The sequence below is a fragment of the Drosophila nasuta genome, chromosome 2L, assembly GCF_023558535.2.
Source record: "Drosophila nasuta strain 15112-1781.00 chromosome 2L, ASM2355853v1, whole genome shotgun sequence".
Classification (NCBI taxonomy): Eukaryota; Metazoa; Arthropoda; class Insecta; order Diptera; family Drosophilidae; genus Drosophila; species Drosophila nasuta.
In genome coordinates this window covers 11,736,099-11,757,896 of record NC_083455.1, presented here as the reverse complement: position 1 = coordinate 11,757,896, position 21,798 = coordinate 11,736,099, and the positions used below count along the sequence as shown (strand labels likewise).

The window sequence follows — 21,798 nt, the reverse complement described above, 5'->3', positions numbered from 1 at the left end:
TTGTAGGTGGTCTGGTCTACTCTGCGCTCTGCTTGCTCAGTTTTTATCTGCTGCTGCTGCTGTTGTGATGCCACCGTTTGTTTGCTGTTGTTGCTGTTGCTGTTGCTGCTGCTTCTACATCTGACGACGACGACGACGACGACTCCCCCAAACTTCAGTTTCAATTGCCGTACGCGACGCGACGCGTTCAGTCTTCGTTTTAGTGCGTTACGTAGTGCAACAAAGTGACGCGTCCAATTTACACAATTCTCTGACTTAAAGCTAAAGTTTTGTTGACTTGAAGATGCAGCTCAAGATGAAGAAGAAGCTGAGGCTTGGAGAGGACAAAACTGTGGCAAATTGGCCTCGTTAGGCAAAGACTTGTCTAGTTGCTGTCGTGGCTGCTGCTGCTCATCAACATAGTCACCATAATCATCAACAACATCAACTGCCGTCAGGTGTCAAGTGCTGAGCATGTGTGTCAATTAAAATGTCTCAGCTCAGTGAGTTGCGTGCGTGACTGTGTTTAATTTTCACACACAGACAACATGGCGTATGTGCAACGTGCTCAACAACACAGACAAAAACCAAAAACCAAAAACAAAAAAAAGAAACCAAAAATAGAAAACGAAAACGTTAAAAAAGCAAACAACTTAAATCAACAACAAAATGCACACAATGAAAACCAAATAATGCGGTAAGTTCCGGCAAATTTCACAAATAGTATTGAAATGTTGCTTATTAGCTGACAGCACGACACACAAATTTTGAACATCTGCGGTTTTGCCCCATCCTCATCGTCATTGACAAATCCTATTCTAAACCAAAAATGCAAATTGCATTTTAATTAATTACGTTTGCACTTTGGCTTCACGCATTTTCATTTTCACATTTTCGCGATTTTCATTCGATTATTGAATTTATTTTGCAGGTTTTTTTACTTTCGTGGTTGTTTTTCTTTATGACAGAGTATTGTTTAATGATTTGCAAATTTGATTGCGCTGTTATTTGGGGTAAACCCTCAAATATCTGCTGCGTGATTTTGCAGTTGAGTGTGTTGATAATAATTATACATGGATTAGGCTCTTGGCTTTGCAGCACTAATCGAATAATTGCTGAGTTAATTGAATTTAATCTAGTGATGATTTTGGGCATTTATTAAACCTGATAGTTGGCGATATTATATTAACACAATTGTATTGACGCTCAGCATTATAACAAATAAATAAATAATGTGACTTAAGACTAATTTTCTACATATAAATTACAAATTCTTAAAGTGTAGATGTTATTTATTTGAAATAGTTGTACTAGTTCCCTAATAAATCTATTTTATAAAAGTAAAGATTTCTTGTGAATCTTAATGAAATTAAAGGTACTTTTTATACATTGATTTATACTAAACTTTAAAATCACTTTGAAAGATATGTGAACAATTATATTTATACAATTTTGTAGTGCTTTTGAGTTGAATTTAACTTTAATATACACAACTGTATAAAATTATTTAATGCTTTCTCTGGATACTTTCAACTTAAATATTTCTATTAAATATTTATCATTTTCCTACTCTACTGTACATATTCCATATTTACTCTTTTGACAAAAGAACATATAATATTAACAATTCTTAATTGTGTAGAAATCTTTTATATATTCCCATAAAATTCTTTTCTAAGAAACCTATTTCATAAGTCTTATCTTCTTCTTAAACGTTTATTATATGTATATATAAGAGTTTCATAGCCAACATTTGCCGTAATTTTAATCTTCCTTTTATTTCCACAACGTTTTACTCAAATTATATAACTTATTGCTATTATCTGTAGAGGCTAAATAATTGCCTACAAGTCTCTCAGATTATTTGCTTTTGAGTATTAGCTACTTTTGATAAAAGTCTCGCATAATTCCCGTCGATAAAAATGCTTTCAAAGCACTCGAAGTTTGATGGAAAAGAGGGATGCGAGGAGTGTTCTTAGGACAAGACTCAGGCAATCAATTTGGAATGCATTTGAATTGAGTTGGAGGTTTTTTTTGGGAGCAGGCAGGCAGCAGCTTTTCGCTTGGCTGCACACAAAACAAATTTCATTAGGCTGCAAATAAATCAGCTTTAGAGGTAGGTAATAAAAATGAGCACACACTCACACGCACAGAGAGTGAGCCATGTGTATGTGTAGAACAATACATTAAGTATACGCCAGGTGTGACAAATGTGCAAAAGTGCTGAAAGCACAAGAATATGTGAATGTGTATGGGAGAGCGTTGTTTATGCATATAAATTGTCTAGTCTCATGTTCACTTTGCTATTTTACTTTCTACTCTTCTTCCATTTAATTCCATTCCTTTTACTCTTTCGTTTTGAATGTGGAGCAGCAGCAGCTGCTTCTGACTTCGCTTCTGCTTCAATTTAATTATAAAAATCAACGCCATTAAATATTAGCGCAAAGTAGTAGCAGCGGCAGCGGCAGCGGCAGCAGCAGTTGTGAATGCGAGTGTAACACATTCCTTTAGCTGCTTCTTACCTCCATCCCTCGTCTCAGTGTCTGTCTCTGTGATTGTCAGTCTTGTTGTCATTACATAGAAAATTAGATGGCAGTGAGGCTTGGCAAGAGCGTGTGTTGAAATGTAAATAAAACAAAAGCCGAGATACGTTTGAAAAAGCGAAAGCAGGCACACAAGCACAGAGACAGAGCTCCCACACACTCAGAGTGACAGAGAGAAAGAGAGAGAGAGTGAGAGACAGAGAGCGACATAAGCATGTATGTAAAATAATAAAAAGCGACATTTACGACATAACATAGCAGCATATTACAGTCGTCAGCAAGACTCGTCCTCGACAGACGAGCTAAAGTTGAGCTGCCTCAAATGCGAAAGCGAATGTGGCACACGCTGCGTATACGCATTACAATGTTTCACACTGATTCCTGTCGCTGTCGCTGTGTATCTGTGTATTGTGTGTTGCCATGCAAATGTACACAAAGTAATTATATGCACATGTGTATGTGTATGTGTGCGAGTATCTGTGTCTGCCTTTTGTTGTACTACAACTCAAATAATTGCCAGGCAACTCCCAACTCTCCCAGCTCTGACTTTTTTGTATTTTTAAAACAAACAACAACAACAACATTGTATCTTATTAACAAAACAACTTTGTATGTTACTCACACACATTGTTACGCTGGAATTTCTGTGCCGAGATATTTTGCAGCAGACAACAACAAGGAGCACAGACATTAAATGGCCGAAAAAGTTTCCTTTTCTTTTTTTTACGTTACTTTTTTGGGGCATACGCAATGAATTTTCATTTAATTAGCCAGCGCCTCATCAGCTGCACCCTTAACTTCCTTCCTGCCTTTCTTACAACCGCACAAAACCAACTCTCATCCCTTTGATGGTTACGCAAAATTTCTGAAACGTCTCGCAACAAAACCGAGGAATAAAATTATCAACACACAGAACGCTACAAAAAAAATTACAGAATGAAGAGTAAAACGTACCAAAAAAAAAAGGAAACCATTTTGCTTTATTGTTTGCTCTGTGATGATGCGTCCTTTATAGCCAAAAGCAGGAGTTAGGGGAGTTTGGGAGGGGAGGCAAACACTTTCAAATGATTTCATTTTGCGTGAAAAACCGCACACAGGATATGCAGACGAAGAAGAAGTTGGCCGAGCTAGCCAAAAGCTGACCAATTTGTAGCCCCTTTTCCTCCTTCTAAGCAGCAGCCGCAGCAGCAGTTGAAAAACAGACCGAGATCCTGCACATCCTGCCTGACTTGGACATGGAAACCAATTAATTTTAAATTGTCTGAGAGTCGAGCAAACCCAAAAAACCAAGAGACCAACAAAAAAAAAAGTCTTTGTTGCAATGGCTTCCTCGTCCTGCCTTCTTCATTTCTCTTGTTGCCTTTTTCCTTTTCAAATAAGTATATTTAGCCAGGCTCTGTTTGTTAGCCCCGTTTCATGGCCCAAGCAAGTCCAATTTGCTTAGAGTATGCCGTAGACAAGGTGTTGATAACGAAAGGGTTTTTTGCCATCTATTTTCGGGCCTAATTGAAGCAAGTTGCCACCACCATCATCACCACAATTCTCCCTTTGCCACCCTTGAGGGCAAAAACCACACACACACACTCACACAAAAGGTCACCAAAAGTCCAAAAATGCTGAAGAAATGGCCATAGAGAGTGAGGTATTGAGAGAGACCAGAGTCCACCTTCTTTGATAGCAAATTTTCACACATGATTTTTTTATAGGCCAATTTGCACACATTATAAGTTTTCGACCAGTTTTTGTTGTTATTGTTTGAAAAGTGGCCTGCCCCAAAGGTAAACTGTGGCCAAAGTTAGCTTGCCTCAATTTTGCTCTTTGTTTAGAGCGAACTTTTCTTTCGAATTACTTTTCAACACTGCAAGAAAAAAAAAACGAAATGAAAAGCAAAGAAAAGAAAATATATTCTTAATGTGTGTCGTCCCTTGTCTGCTAAACAAGCTTTTTATAATGATGCCTAATTATAAGCACAGCTTATGCTCGTTTCAATTAGTTTTAAAAGTTTTTAAATTCATTTTCTTCTTGAGCTAATTTTAGCTGGTTGTTTTTAAAGACTGTTCTTGAATAATGAGAAGTGAAAGCACTTGATGCAATTTAATGCGAGTTAAAAACGTTGCGAACGTGTTTTGATAAACAATTTCATCATGGAAATTTTTGGCAATTAAAATTTTAAATTGTACTAGTTAAAGACGGAACTAATACTGAAAATATACCAAATTTAAATAAATAAGTTAACATGAATGATCTCTCTACTTTATTGCAATCCTCAGAGCTCTGTAATTAAGATAAAAGTAAATTAAGAAGATTTTATAGGCAGTTCTATACAACACAAGTATTTCGTAGATGTGCCTACTAATTTTCTCTGTTTGAAATACATTTTCTATTATGCCCACAAAAAACAATTTAGAAAAACAATCTCTTTAGTGAGCGAGTGTGTGCTGAAGTGAAGTGCTTAGCAAAAAAGCCGCCCATCAACTAACATATCCAACTAACTGGTTACGAGAGTGGAGTGTGTAGATGGATGGTGAGAAGGGGGAGGGAAGTTAAGCAGGAAACAGCAACTGAAACAGTGGTCGTAAATGACGCCTTATGTGTTTGTGCTTTGGCTGGAAATCCTTTTATGTTATCAACGCTTACGAAGCCCGTAATTATTTGCTACTTTTGGTTGCCTTTTGCTTGCGTAAATTAAAGCTGGCTAAAGTCCAGAGCGGGAGCAGAGCACAGCATGGGATCAGAGAGAGACACAGACAGACAAACCACCCGCTCAACCCAACCACCCCCTCAGTTGCAGCTCGTAACGTATGTTAATACAAACGTTTTGCGTATTCCCACGTTCCCAGTGTGCGAGAGTATGTGTGTGTGAGCGTTGTGGGAGCTGCCAAAGCTGGCCAAAAGCATCCACTTCCTGTTTGTCTAATGTCTTTATATGTGGCTGCCATATATTTCCAGAGTGTATGTGTGTGTGTGTGTGTGTGTGCGGCAGCCAAAGCCAAAAAGGACTCGTGTCGTGTTCCTTCGCTCGCTCCCCTCATTCACTTTGCTCCGCTTAACCGCAAGACCATAAAATTAAACTAGTGCATAATTAAACACTCGCAATTAGGCGTAATTTACTTTGTCTCAGTGTGCGTTCCCTCAACTCCCCTCCCCTCACCAAACCACCCACCACTCTCTTCACGCCTTGATGCCTTGTCTCATATTTTCGCAACATTAGTTTTTAATTAAAAATTTTCATCACATGCACAAGTCAGTCAGTAAGCTGCCTGCCACTTGCCACTTACTAGTTGCCACACAAACACACACACACACACACACACACACATACACAGCTGCAAGTCTTTTAATTGTTTTTTGTGTGCGTTCAATTTGGTTGCCAATGAGGCAGCTTCTCGTTGTGGCGCTCTCTCGATTGCAATCTTGAGCAAGAAACTTGAGAAAACTTGCCGGCAAGACAATAGAGAGAAAGAAGCTTAGAAAAACTCTGACTGCGGCAAGTTAAGTTACTTAAGCCTGGCCAAGAAAATAAGCTCTGAAAATTCATTGTAAACATTGCCAAGTTGTAATAATTAATCCGTTAGATTTACAAACACACAACTTGCGCATAAATTTGAAGCAGCCAGCTACGATGCTGGTTTCATTACTCAAAACAAGATAAATAGGGATAGAGAGAGAGAGAGAGAGAGAGATAGCGGAAGCACAGTCGAAGTTTGCTTTGGCTACCCCAAAAAAGCTGCATTGTTGTTACAGGCTTTCGCTTGGTAATTTTTTATGCAGCTGCCAAGTTGCATGCCACAAGAGCAAACAACACAGACAGACAGAAAGACTGAAGGACAGACAGACAGCGCGATAAGACGATGGCAACAACAGCATCCTGCTTGCAACATCTAATTGTACTTAGCATGCGGCAAACAGAGAAAAGCAAGGAAGCAAAACCAACTGACTGACTGGCTGACTGACTGACTGACTGACTGACTGACTGACTGACTGACTGACACTCATTCCATTAACATTTTGCAGTGACTGCAAATTGAAAGAGTTTCGCTTCCTGCTTCCTCTCACTGTCTTCTTGTCGTTGTTGTTCAGCATTCAGTCAAGTCAAATATTTATGTGGCTAGTCAGGATTGCGGATTGTTGGCTACGCTTGAGGATTCGCCATCTCAGCAGCAATTGCAAGTAAATTAATTAATGAAAATAGTTGGCATAAAAGTAAATCCCTGCAGGGAAGCAGACAGCAATAACGAAATATCTTCAGGTGGGCTAAGACGTATTTAAGCCGCTTTTACTGAGGATTTCACAGCTGCCAAATTGAAACTATGCAAATGCTGTGCTGACTGCTGTCATAATACATAACAACTGGTGCGACTATTTGTTCAAATTTAATTCCTAATTGAGAGCTGACAAGTTGATTATGCACCTAATTGCCAAGAGGTGGCTAATTGAAATTAATGAGCCGACTATTTCACTTTTCATTGCCTCCCCCAATTAAAGTGTGTGGCAGATGATTTAAGCTGCGGCTCATATCAAATCAAATTTAATAAAAAATCAATATTTCAAGCAACGAAACCTCATCAATATAATAGACTTGAAGCAGGCTGTTCTCAAGGGTTTGCTGTGCTATTTTTGTCTATACACTTTTCTCTACATACGCACGCACACAATTTTCAATTAAAATGGCAACACAACTACAACAATAATTCACTACGTGGGTGTGAGTGATTGTGTGTGCGTATGTGTGTGTGTGTGTGTGTGTTTGGGGTAGCCATTACTTGTAGCACCATCGATCAAAGAGTGCTGGCGCTTATCAGGATTGCCACGCCCCACACTAGACTGCCGCAATTTCACATATATTTTCGTGTTAAAATCAAATGTGTTTATATACCTTCCACAATATATACAATATACAGATATTTTTGTGGCTCGCAGCCAAACCTAAGCAATGTAAATATTGGCATAAACATTTAAAAGGCAACCAGACTCAGGCTAGCCAGACACGAACAGGATTTGTTGGCTGCCCGTGTCGAGCATATTGAACACACCCCAAACACAAAAAAAAGAAAACGAGAAAATAATATAAAACTGAGCAGAGAGCAAAACAAAACTGAAACGAATTTATAAGCATCAGCGAGTCCGTCGCTAATAATCAAGGCAGTCCAGTCCAGTTGAGTTCTGGCCAGGTCGGGGGCTCTGTTGACCTGGCCCAGAATCAGGAATCAACGAGCAACGAGCGGAAGCGAAGGGGCAGGAGGGGAAAGAGGGGAAGAGGAAGGCAACCTAATTTTTCGTATTTTCGCTTTACTTTGTTTTGATTTTAACCTTTGGAAAATGTCGTTCAGGCTGTCGCTCTAGGCCAACAACTCGTAACGGGACAAGCTTAGGGGTCACTTGGGGTTGGCCACCTGGCCAGCCCCTGAAGAGGGGGAAGTTGGGGGAAGCTCCAGCATTTTCCCCATAATAAATCACATAAATATGCAACGCGAGCGCTGTAGGTAAAATGGAAAAATATTTGGCTAAGCAGCGAGTGACGTGGATTTGTGCCATGGATTTCACGTTGATGCCACAGGCGGTGGCACAATCCCAACCCCAACCCCAATCTCTATCGCAATCCCAACACCAGTCGCAACCTAAATTCAACTCCAACCCAAATCGCCTGGAATGAAACGTGTTCAGCTGCCGGCTGCTGGCTCAAAACGGGATTAGCTTTTAATGCTTTTCGGTTATGTTATTTACAAATGGCTTTTCAAATGATTGCCATATCTCTCGCTCTCCATCTCTAACGTTGTTCTTCTCGGCCAGGTAGCAGCAATTTAATATCTTTTTGTAAAATAGTTGCCATTAATCAAATCTTGTTTAGTTAGTTTGTCAGTTTGTTTGCACTTGCGTTTCATTTGATTTCTTAATATGCGCAAACATTTTATTCGTAAAATCATTTTTAGATCTCACCAGGTTTGAGTTGGGTTTGACAGTTATGTTTATATTTGGCACGTAAACTAAACAGCTTCACGCTCTTAATTCGCTAAGTTTACCGAGCCAATTAGGCAGACACTTTCTTGACAGTTTGCTTTACTTGGGATTATAAATAAGTTGATATATTAAAAAAACGAATTTGTCTTCTTATCTGTCGAATTATAATTATTTAACTGACATTTCATTCAGCTCTTTTGTACTATTTTTAACAAAAATTTGCTTAATGTATTTAACAAGGTACGAACATATATGTGATATGCATCAATTATTTCCAAAAATATCTTCTGGTGTTAATATTATTAATTTAATTTGCGTCTCTTTTGTTAGTTAAATTATACAAATACTTTTTTTAACCTTTGCTTCATTTGCTTTTTCCTTACGGACTTAAATTTATAAATATTGAAAAATCTTTAATTTATATTTATATTTATTAACAAGCCATTTGATTCTTCCCCATTTTCTATTATTTTATTTCATTTGTGTTCTCAATTTTTCTGACTATATTATAACAAAGTTTCCTTTAATTTTTTCTCCATTTATTTTTTTCTATGTAAAATTTTAAATTCTTTACCTAAAATTCTTCTTAACTTTTTTCTAGTTCTCTATAGTTGTTGCCTGAATCTTTAGCGTATAATTGCGCCGCAATTGCTCGTTGCATTGTCTATATATACTCGTAACTATGGCGAGCTGAGATATTTGAAACGTGCTTGCAACACGTTCTGCTGACATTTTTCCACTCTCTTTCTCCTATTCTCCTTCCCACACTCTTACATACAGAGAATTGCAATGATATTTATGTAAAATGCCAACGGGCTGTGCACTGTTGCTCTGTTGGCATTGCCATTCCGTTGATGTCTTCATTTCTGACTGAGTGACTGACTGACGGACTGTCTTTCTGTCTGTCCGTCCGTTGGTCTGGCCTGTACCGTGCTCTGGCAACGCTTCAGCTGTCAGTCAAGCGCTGAACGCGACACAGCGCAAGATTCATAATTGTCGCACACAAAAATGCATTGCAGTTTGCTTTCACTTCACTTCAGTTGCTGTTGCTGTTGTTGTTTGCATACACATTTGCTTTGCTTTCCATGCCATTCCATTTCATTTCCATTCCCTGGTGTGTGTGTGTGTGTGTGCGTGTGTGTGCAAAAGCCATTCGCCATAACTTTAATACATTGTAATTATGTCAACTCGTCGTCGACGACGTCGTCAACGTGCCTGGTTTTATGTGAACTGATGTGTTTACCGTTGCTGTTGCCATTTCTGTGTTTGCTTCATCAGCAGCTTGCAACGTTACGTATACGCAATTTATACATTGCACAATCTGTGCTTTAGCAGTGCACTGCAGTGGAGCAGCATCGCCTCACTTAACGGCTTAATATATTGTTACGGCAGCTGGCATTGCATAATGCTTACCACACTCGTTCCCTCCAGATTAAAGCCCATATATAGAGAAATGACAACATAGCCAAAGACAAAAGCAGATATTTAATGCTGAATACTTTCCAGCGCTCGCACACATGGCCCTATTAAAGTTATCAGTCGCCACAGTTAGAGAAGCCTGTAATTTAATTATAAACTTTACACCATTAATTTTAAAACTTTAGCCAAACTGTGCACAGCTGCCACAAGGCTCGAGGCCACTTTCGGGCTCCACATTTCAGCCAGACTCTTTGGGTTTTAGGTAGCGACGACAACGACCACAAAACGGGCCCAAACTGTCAGTTGCGAGTGCACAAAAGTGATAGAGGCGTGGCCAATTCCTCCTTTTTTATGTGTGCTGTCTAGTTTATACAACATGCGTGCAACATATTGAAAAAGGCAACGCGTCGAGTTTTTAGCCATTTATCAAGCAGCTGCAACCAACTGCAGTTGCAACTTTTGTAATTAGATGAAGTGGACACAAGTTACGAGCGTGCTTGTGTGTGAGTGTGTGAGTGAGACAGCTGTGGCATGTTATTTTGCACGCTTCAAAAGGCCAGCTAATAAATCGCTGAGCAAATAATTAAAAATGTATATCAAGTTGGCCAACACTTTGCATAATGAATGTGTCAGTTATGTATGTGAAGTATGCTTTAGTTTTCTGTTTACATAATGAGAGCAGAAAAGCAGTTTAACTTCAACTGAAATTTAGTGGGTTACAGAAAAGTTTCTACTAAAATCATTTCTTGTTTAAAATTGTAATATTTCATTAAGAATTTTTTATATTATTTGATTTCTGAAATGTAAATAAATCAAATTAAAGTAAACAATTACCATTTACAATTTTTCGTAAATGCAAAACATGAATCATTTGATTTTATTATCGCTGCTCTTGTCAAAATATTTAAGTGTTTTTTGATTCAAATATATATTATACACCATATAAATATTTCTAATGCTCTTAACTATTTTATAGTCATGCATAAGAAATTCAAAGATCATAGAATTTCAGCTGAGACTGTCTGACAATTTTTCATGAGGCAGCAGCAGCAGCAGAAGCAGCAGCAACATTTAGGAACATTTTTCATAATTCATGACAACCCAAAACGAATGTCAGCTTAAAAAAAATAGAAAAGCCAACGAAATGCTGTAAAATATGCAATGTCAACAGGCAACAAGAACAACAACATCAACAACTAAAACTAGATGAATACGAGTTGGGGGAAATGTGTAAGAAAAAGCAAAAGACAGCTCAAGCCAAATGACAAGCAGCCACTGGGAGTGCATTTTCTTCTTATCAAGCGAGGCAAAGTGCAACACCAGCACCAGCAGCAGCTGCAGCTTCAGGTAGATGTGGCAAGAGCATCCATCAGGAGGCAAGCATAGTTGCAACAGCATCAGCATTTCACCTGAGCGCACAATATTAATGGAGTCACTCGACTCAGTCCATTCCATTTTCTCAACTATAATCCATTTTTTCTCCTTTCTGCTGCTAACATTTTCCATTTTTTTTCATATTTCTTCTGCGTTTTTTTTTTGTTTGCTTGGAATATGTAAATGTGCAAAAATATATTAAAGCTTGAGTCGAGTGTCTTTCGGACAAAATTTCATTAGAAGTTTTCAGTCAAGCCACTCAGCTTGATGAAGTTGGCAGTGAACTCTCTGAGATCTCATCGTCTATCGTCGTCTGCTACCATAATTCCCGCCAATTGCATTTGGCTTGGCGGAGAGCTTATCCGCTTTCCTTCTTGCCGCCGCCGTCGAAACTCATCGCTTTTTGCTTATCAACGGCATCGACATCGCCGACATCCACATCGACATCGACATTGGGCGTTTGTAATAAATCAGCTCGTCGCTTCATTCGCTTCCTGTCGTTTCAGTTCACTTTATTTTCATTTTTTTGCTACTCTTTCTGCTGTCTGTTGCAAGTTAACCTTTCACACACACACACACATACAGTTTCATATCGCTAGGGCATCATCTTGTCAATGCCTCAGTCTGGGCTGTGGGCTTAGTCTCCTGTGCTACATTTTCGACACATCATTTTCTATGTTAAGGTGACGAGGAGAAGACGACAACAAGAATTTCCATTATTTTTCCACCATCATTGATAGAGAGCGAGAGCTGCTCCTTTCCAGCCAGCCTCTTCTCTCATTTGACGTGTAAAATATATCATCAAGTTAAGTAGATAGCATAGTGTATATAAGGAGGCTGAGCTCAAGAGTTAGCCCGAAACGTTTTGATAATGTGTCAAGTTTGCTTGTAGACTGAGAGTCGACTCTTGACTCAGGCTTTGACAACTTGAACAACTGATTAGCCTTGCAAAACTTTGCTTGTTGCCAGGCATCAACTTGCAACAGACAATTATAAAGGAAACTCCGCCTGGCTGCCTAGAGAAACTGAGAGATAAAGTTAACTTTAGCTTTGAGTTATAGTTCAAGCAGACGCTTAATAGTTAAGCCATAGTTTTTACATCCTGTGCTAAGAGTTTTAATACCTCTAACTCTTGTAAAAAGTTTGGTATCTATTGAAGTATTAATAATGATATATACATAAAGATCTTGATAATGTAAATAGTTATGGATTTTTCGACATTTAATATTAATTTAGCATTTACCTTAACTTGTATATTTTACTTCAATAACTATTATTCTTAAACTTTGTAAATAAGAATGTACGACTATCCTTAAGCTTAAACATTAAGTACATTAAGCATACGACGCGTATGCCTAACTTTTACTGCAATAATTTTTAATTGTCAATATTGTAAAATAAGATTTACTTAGAAACTATCAATGTATTTAAAGCTTCAGCTCTAATTTTTAGTAGAGAGGAAGCTTTTAATACATTAAGCATTCGACGCGTTGGCTTTGCACTTTGGTTTCGATAGAGTTTAAACTGCACTTGATACATCTCCTAATGGACACATTTTGTTGGATTTTGCCTAGAGGCGATGGTATCAAGAGAGTGATTTGCACAAAGCTCAGAAGCACACAAATAGCTGCATACATAACGTATACTGCATATATGTATATTTTGTCAGATGAAACTAAAGTAGATTTGGTTTGGCCAAAAGCGCTTAAACATAACATTTTCGATATCTGAAGCTGAAGCTGGTGACACTCGAGTGTGTTTATGTGTGGGGCATTGATTACACTTGCTGTCGAGTGGCAGTTCAGAGTTCAGAGAGTTTACTTAGCAACCAACCTCAGGCACACAAATAGACGATAGAGAGAGAGAGAGGGACTCTTTTGAAGCAGTGGGTAGAAAATGTAGCTGTAAGTTGAAACGATTGAAACTCACCGTTGTCAAATCTCTGTGTGCATTGGCAATCAGTGTTAAATAAACGGCTAGACACAGACACAGACTCAGAGGCCAAGTCACCAAGTCTAGTAGTCGCATTAAGAGTAAAAAAGCTGACAGGCATGCAAAATGCAACATGAGTTTGAGCCATTCCGATCAGCATTTATAAAACTTGCAACAGTTTTTCGGAGCACACTCAAAGAGAGCACTGCTTGATTGATTTTCAAGTGGAAATCGAAAACCCAGCAAACAAAATCCGACTGCCAGTCACATAGAGTATGTCTGTGTGTGATTTTGGCCTGCGGCCAAATTTGGCCACAGCTTTTCGGCCAGATTTGTGCCAAACTTATTATGAGCCGAAGAGCTTACCTATTGTCTCTGGCCAGGCAGGCAAGAAGACACTTTAATTAGATTTTGCTGCTGTTCTTAATTAGTTTGCATTCAGTCTGAGAGATAAAACGCACACCCACATGGCCGGATTTTAATAAACAGTGCATTTCCATTAATTCCATTAATTGATTTGCATTCTGATATTGCAGATTTCAGCAGCATAATTGAGCTGAGAGCGTTTCATTACTTCTGATGTTGTCTCATGCATTATGCGATTATGTTAATTCACAAATACAAACGCACACACATATGTACATGAATATACTCTTAGTTTGCCTGCAAGCATTTGTGTTTATCTAAAATTAAATTTATGTACTAGCCACAAAATTAAATTGCTTCAATGAGCCACAACTCCTGCACATAAATCTCAGTCTCAATGTTGTTGTTAACTGCTGTTATGGCTCTTGTTATTGTTATTACAACCGGGCAGATTTAATATGCATTATGCAAATTGTTAAGGCCAACTGAGCACCATAAATACTTGTTTTACAGATTTAAAATATGAACAACTGATTGAAAAATTTACATAAAATTCTTAAAGTCAATATGTAATTATCAAGAAAGCTGGAGTCGAGTGTACTCGACTATGAAATACCCGATACCAATTTTCAAGAAAACCATATACTACAAATATACCACATAAATACTAATATACATATACCCAATTCTATTATTGGTATATCTATATTCTATTACATTAAAAAGTATACCGTAGAGTACAAAATATACCAGATTGTCAGACAAAGCAGCTAAGACTCAATTGCAGTAGACATTTTTTGGCATACACAAGTATTTCTTAAATACCTTCTACCAAACTTTCAGGAATCGTAAAAACTTTAGTTAATTTTGTATGTTTCAAAAATCGTTCTGCTGTTCCTGTTACACAAAGTTATAATACCCAAGTCCATATATTCTATCCAAAGTTTTGCGGTCTTAGATAAATAAATTTCGAATATTTTGAAAGACAATCTATTGACTAAATATTTGATTGTGTTTAATCAAGATCATTGCGCAATTTAAAAGATACAACATTTATTAAATTGATTTTAAGTTAACGCAATATAAACAATGTCGCCACGCAAATACCAATTAAAATGATTAACAATAATAATGCAGACATAAAAACACGCCACCAATGGAATGCAACATTTTTTGGCAAATTAATTACGGTAATTTATTGCCCAGGTGGAAGTAATTGCAAAGTATTCGAGAGAGCGAACAGAAAAAATGTGTGTGGAAAATAAATATAAACATGTTTAAATGCTTATAAAGAGGTATAAATTACAGCTGATTTCATTTGCCATTAGGCAGCATGTTTGATGGTGGAGGGTGTGAGGGGAAAATGGGCAATAATGCCAGTGTAGAATGCAGTAAAGTGTGCCATAATTTATGGCGTTCAACCGACAATTTCCTGTTGTCAACACACACATGGGAAAGAGGCATGGCGAACTGCAAGGGAAAAGAAGATTGAGAGGTGTGGCCAATAACTTGGCCATAAGAGTAACATAAAAGATATTCCAGATAAAGACCTATCAAGGATTGTGATAATCAATTATATAAGGAAAAGTACAAAAAAGAAATTGAAATAATAAATATTATAAATAAATATTATACCACTAATATGCCAAAGACTATTTTTTGTTTATCAACTAAATTCAAAATATACTTGATTATTGATAAATAAGCATTTGTTGTAATATTCTTTAATTTTTAATTATTTTTGCATTAAATAAAATTTGAGATTTTTGACATTTTCTATATTTTACTTTTTCATTTCATAGTCTGCGACATTTTATATTCTATTTTTAATTTTAATTTACAAAATTTGACACAACTGAAATATTGTCAAGATGTCCTCTATAAATCATTGAAAGCTGATTTAGCTCAAAAAAACAACTTCGCGACAAATGCCTTTAAAAAGGTATTAAAATACTTTTGGCAACTCAGAGAGAGAGAGAGAGAGAGAGAGAGAGAGAGTTGTGAACTCAGCTGCTGGCTGCTGACGGTGCTTGTTATTAAATTGAAACCCTTGATAAAATGCAAAAGGCAACGGGCGAAAGGTAAAAAGTAACTTTTCGATCAAGTTGAGCAGGGTTCTCTCTTGGTCTCTGGCAGCTGTGTGCCAAGGATTCAAATTGCAAGCGGAGGGACAGACAGGGATAAGAGGGATTCTGGGTAAATACATCATTTTGCCAAAGAGTGCCAATTTAATTCTTTCACTTATAAGGGTTGCTCTACACGTGAAGGGTCTGGCAAAAGGATGAAGGAGAAGGAAGAAAGTAACGGGTTGTTATGTCAATAGCGTTAATTTCAAGCTTCAGCGAATTTGTCGTCTTGTAATCAACACAATATTATTAATAACCAGAAGGTATGTTGGATGGAAATCTTAAACTGTAAAAAGTGCTTAAACAGCAGAGCAATGCAAGAGTTCTTAGCTCTGAGCACTTCACACATGAGTGGGAAATCATCATCGGATAAGATGCCTCTTATGATGATGGTCTGATCCATTTCCATCAATAGCAAATTGTTTGCCCTTTTTACTCTTTCGCCACAAGCACCACAAAACTACATTTTGCCCCCGCTACAACTACATTCATTTTTCATTCCCTTTTTGCTCTGACTCTTGAAGTGCAGCTCACATTCGTGAGGCCAATTATTATGCAAATGGCAAATGGCAAACGACTTAGACTTCGACTCTTCATGCTTCTAGTTCAATCCTAAAATGCAGACATAGAAACAAAACTTAAAATAGAAAAACAACAGCAAACGAGAGTCCTGCCACATCCTGCAGTAATCACACCCAACTACCGCAACTACGTAGCATAAAGCAGGTAAAGCTCATGGCAATGTGCTTCTTAGTCTGTGGCAGAAAAACCGCACTAAATCAATATATGTATGTATGTATGCTAGAGAGTCCGGCTGCTGCGCGCTGCAGCTGGCCACAAATCAACATTTGACTTTTGCATAAATTGCAAAGCAGCAACAAAATTGCAGAAAACTCATTTTCTCGCTTTCCTAGCTTTGCAGGTGCAACACGAGTGTGCCACGCCCACTGTTGATGCGTTTGCGTTCCCTTTGCTGATTGTTGTTGTTCTTGTTGTTATTGCTCTTCCCTCATTTGCTTGACAAGACTCGGGACTCTCATTCCCCATTGGCATTGAGAATTCTTCATTACGCTGCGAATTGCATTTGCCAGCTTCGATTTGCATTTCATTTGCCGAGTTGTCAATAACACAGAAATAAAAGAAAAAAAAAAAAAAAAGAAAAACTACAAGTGGGAAACACTTTTTACATCAGCTGATCCTTAAAGATGCCAGCTTTGAGATTCGCATCGCCAGATTGGCCTAAGCCGCTTGTTGGGCAAGCAATTTTTTTCTCCCACAGTTTGTTGTTGTTGGTTGCTGGTCGGAAACACCTGAAACCAGTTGGCAATCTGTGGCACAAAAAGCCGTTGCAAATCGAGCTCAATCGAATGGTGCAACAAACAAAAACAAGGAAATGGACGTTGTGTGCTCAACTTTGTTTCCGCTGCGACTGAAACTCGACTCGACTCGACTCGACTCGACTCGATGCGTTTGCCTCCGCCTCTGTATTTTGCCTCTTTACCTTATCTGCCTCGTTTTTTTGCCTGCAACAATGTGCATGCAAGTGTGTGTGCGAGTGTGTTGCAAATGCAAATTTGTTCAAAGTTTATTGAGTGCACGTGACGGCAAACAAAAGTGCAAAGTTCCCTTTGTCCTTCGCATCCTTGGGGACAAAGATTTTCTTGTTTTTCACTTTTATTTCTTCCCCTTCCTTTTTTTATACTATTTTTTCCTGCTGCCAGCCCATAATTCTCATTGCCGCGTTGGCTCTTTTTTATGCCACCTTTTTGTTTACTTTAAAGCACCATTTTTGACTTGCAAATTTTTTGCCATTTGCATGCTCACAATACTTTAAATAAAACTAAACAACAAGAGTTCAAGTGCCACTTGCACATGAAAAGAGCAAGAAGCTATGAAACAAAAAACAACACAAGCAAAACCCTTTTGAAATATTTATGATATGCATTAATTGCTGAGTGGCTAGTGTTGTAACGTTGAATGGCTACAATTATAGAGTTTATTTAAAGTTTCAAAAATTAGCTTTTAAAGCAATAAAAGCTTAAATTATTAGGAGGAAGTGTTAGCTTTAAATGAAATATGTGTAAAAGCTATTATAGAAATACATTTAAATTTATATATTGAATACAATATTAAGATTATAACTTTGCGACTGCAGAAGAAGGCATACCCAATATATTTTTGATCAGCCGTGTTCGTCTTTCCGTCTGTCTGTCCGTCCGTCAGTAAGAAGTTATGAAATTGTAAATATATTGCGAAAAACGCTTTTTGCAATTTAATCTTTGTTGTGTTGGATGACAATCTGGTATATTTTAAACTCTATGGTATATATGAAATTATACTGAAAATGCCCATCGGTATATTTTTGTATTTCTTGTATATGAATTTAGTATATTTTAAGAATAATACCCTCGAGCATACTCGGCTTGTTTTTAAGGAAACGAAATCATCAATTATTAATTTATTATTCGCACTTGGTAAATAATGTGTTCAATAAATGTTGTGCTTAAGCTGTCAAGTTTAGTGAACTTTGCATTTTGTATATTCTTATCCGCTACATTAATGCAGCATTGTCGAAACAGAAAAATAATGTAATATTATATTTTTGCCTCATTGCAGATATCGCAAAAGCAGCAACCAAACTGACCAAGCAAAAATGTCCAAATCGAAACGAATGTTCAAAATCAATAAAATGGTAAGTACTTGCCAGCAAATTTTTGTACAGTATATCTCGCTTGTCTGTTTTTCCTTTTTCCTCCGCACATAACTTTTCCCCGTCGATTTTTCTCTCTCTCTCTCTCTCGCTATCGTTCCTGACCAACTCTTATCTTTTTTGTTCGTTTTTTCGCAAACATTTTAAGTGCAGAGTTGTGGATACTTTTGGCAATGCTTATTGCAAATGCTTTTATAAATTTTATGACTCAATGGCTTCCATTGTCGTTTGGCAAGCAGGGAGAACAAGGACGACATTTAACCCAACTGACTTTTTTACGAGCAGTCAACAGAAATCTGCAACTACGAATGCAACTGGAACTGCAACACAAATTGCCATATTATTCAGCCACATCCTTTCGAATCTAAACCGACAATAATTTTTAAAGCCACAAAATCCACTTGAGTGCTTCAATGGGGGCGTGTGCTTTTGGGCGTGGCCCCTTCACAACCAAATTGCGCACAACTTGAGCTTGAATTTTCAATTGAAAAGGCATGTAAACAGCTAAAAAGAACCGACACACAAAAATGCTAAAATGCAAAGGCAAAGAAAACAGCAAAAGAAAATCGAGCGGGCAAGTGGAAAATCGAAAAGCGAACATCGCTGACAGGTTTCGTTTAAGGCAATGCAATAAACGACTATTTAATACCCTTTTATTTATTTTCAGAACTCAAATAACGAAGTTATTTCATTGTTTGTGTCTGATCCTTTGCAATTTAATTAGACACATTAACTGTCAAAGTTAAGCGGCAAAAGTTTTCTATGTCTTCTTTTCTACCTTTCACTTTTTCATTATAATTGAATTGCAGGCTGCCGGCGGATGTTGAAATTTCAATCAGCTAAGACTCTGATAGGGGCCACCACCGCCGCAGCCGCATCACGAAAATAAAATGAAAATAATCTGCAATAAAAATGTTTTCCTTTAATAAAAATTCAATTTCCTTGAAGCGACACATGTTACAGACTCTCAGCCAGCGCAACAGTCCACAACGACGACAGCAGCATCAGCTGCCAGCTCTAGACTTCCTTTACTTCTCTTACCTCTCTCTCTTCCTCTTTCCATCTCTCTTGCCGGATGCAGTTAGGAGAAGCAGCAGCAGCAGTGTTAGCTGAGAACTTCACGCTGTATATCCTTTTTGGCTGCAGGCGCTGCTGGCCGCTGCTGTTGCTGTTGCTGGAAATGTCTTTCAATTTATAATGACGACTCTTGCCGATTGGCGAGCTGGCATTAGTGTTGTCGCTGTGTGTGTGTGTGTGTAATGCAGTCTGTCTGTCTGTTGCATTCGCAATGCTGCATTAGAAACGACGACGAGGACGTTGTTGACTATGCCTCGACTGCTGCTGCTGCTATCATCTATCTTTACCTTTATGCAACTGCCACCGCGCTCTCGTTTCTGGTGTCTGTGGCAGCAACGTTGCAAAAGAGTCAGAAACCAACTAACGGATATGCGTTGCGCGTGGCAGACAACGTCAGACCAGAGAGATCGAGATGCACATCGATGATTGCACAGCTTGAAGGCAGCCGGAATCCTAACCCACAACCTGCTGTGTGTGTGGCAACATTAAACAGCAGTTGCAGCAATTGAAAATGTTGCCTTGCTGCTGCGATGTTATCGAAACGGATTCGTCTGTATTTCCGTTGCCGTTTCGTAACTCGAATTGCCTATTGTTGCTTTCAATTTGCCAGATTGTTTTCAACTGCAAAAGTTTTAAGCTTAATTCCATAATTAACTGCAGACAATTGCAATTTGTTTGGGATTATGACCACAGAAAACATTCGCTCGTCAATCTTAAGCGAGCTTACTTTAATTATACAACATTAACTGGCACTCGAGGACAGCAAATCTTCCTCAACAATAGCTATACTTTATCTTTCTCGTTGTCTTAACTGTGGAATTTTGCCGCTTATCGTTTGGAGCAGAGATTAAACCAACACTGTGTGGACAACAGCTGCTATGACTTAAGCTTAAGCTTATCCCTCATGTCTGTTCAATATATCACGCAGTCGATTCTTCTCTCTCCCCCACCACCCTCCAAAAGCAAACAAATGGCGCAATTTTTAGTGCTCTATCGGCAAGAACCAATCAACATGGCCTTAATACGTTTAGGCTGCTCATAATCACGCTCCGGCAAGCGAGACATCAATATGAGCAGAGCTATTGAACTGAACAGACACACTCACAAAACTGGACACTGGACAGAGTGTCGATTGTTAGATTGAGATAAAAGCAGCGCTGGCTGCAGCTGTTCTTCAGCACAATCTGCAGCTCATCGTCATCAACTTCATCATCGCTCTTCAGTTTTATCGCATGGCAAGCAGACATGACGCTTATTGTTCTTATCTCATTATTACAATTTCTATTAACTTTATAAAGCCGCAGGAGCTTTCTCGACCATGACTCAATCTGCTCGCAAAAGAGAAGGATGCTGCTCCTGCTGCTGCTGCCGTTGCCTTGTCAGCGAGTGGCTTATTTATATGCGCTATTTGTCTTACTATCCGACAACTAATAATCTCCCATTCTCTGCTTCTCGTTCGTATCTTTTGGGTCTGTTACAGCGTTTATGCTTTCGCTTGCACTTAACTCGATTCATTGTCTATTGGCTTAGCGGTCTGCCAACCTCCTCCAACTTGCCACCAAATGAAATGTTACTTATTAGTTGTGCACATCTTGTGCTCCCACTCTCTCTCTCTCTCTCTCCCTTTGTGGTCTCTTTGCAGCAGACACTTCCGTGCCTTATCAAATGCAGCATCCGACACTCACACACACACACACCCTGACCACACGCACACGCATGTCTTGCCTTAGATTACAGTTTAAGCTTGAGCAGCTGGCCGTGGACTTCCGGCTATTTAGATTGCCATCCTGCTGCAGGTGATTGCCCACCATTCACTTCCTGTTCCTTCTACAAGCGCAGCTCAAAAGGATTCCCTTTCTTCTCTCTCCAACACGGTGCGAATTCAATTTGCAAAATCATTAACACATTTTGTCAATAAGCTGTTGTCAATACCCCAGGAGACAACATCGCCGTGGCGCAGCATCATTAAAGATTATTATTCATTTTTATGTAATTATCTGCTTACCCAAGTGCCCAACCAAGGACCATAAAATATATACTCATACTCTTTTTTGCCTCGTTGCCGAACGTAGCAGGAAGTGTGCAAAGTGGAAATGGAAGGGTGGCAAAGAAAAACCCTCTTTCACTCAGTGTGCCGATAACCTGCTTTGGGCCCAAAAACTGCCATGAAATTGATGGCTTTAATGTGTGTTCGCAGCAACAGCATGTAGAGCATAAACAGCGCTCACCATTAAATTACACTGGACAGCAAGAGTTTGTGATCGAAATGGCAGACAATGAAAATGTTTAAGTAAAATACAATATAATTCATTTA

The 21,798-nt window shown here is 38.4% G+C and overlaps 1 protein-coding gene across 3 annotated transcripts in view; it reads left to right on the top strand.

The window, feature by feature from the left end:
- Window positions 1-21,798, top strand: part of LOC132796395 (myb-like protein Z) — a 38,701-nt gene continuing 16,903 nt past the window's right edge. Inside the window, exons 1-4 of one of the 3 annotated variants that reach the window (XR_009633551.1) lie at window positions 15,379-15,767; window positions 15,820-15,960; window positions 18,314-18,389; window positions 19,075-19,149. Coding sequence is in view for 1 of the 3 variants with exons in the window: in XM_060807560.1 (XP_060663543.1) it covers window positions 528-676; window positions 18,314-18,389; window positions 19,217-19,234 (243 nt within the window). In the remaining 2 variants the exon portion in view is untranslated. Of the gene's footprint in view, window positions 677-15,378; window positions 15,768-15,819; window positions 15,961-18,313; window positions 18,390-19,074; window positions 19,150-19,216; window positions 19,307-21,798 lie in introns of those variants that run through there. The other 2 variants (XM_060807560.1, XR_009633552.1) reach the window with 2 other exon arrangements.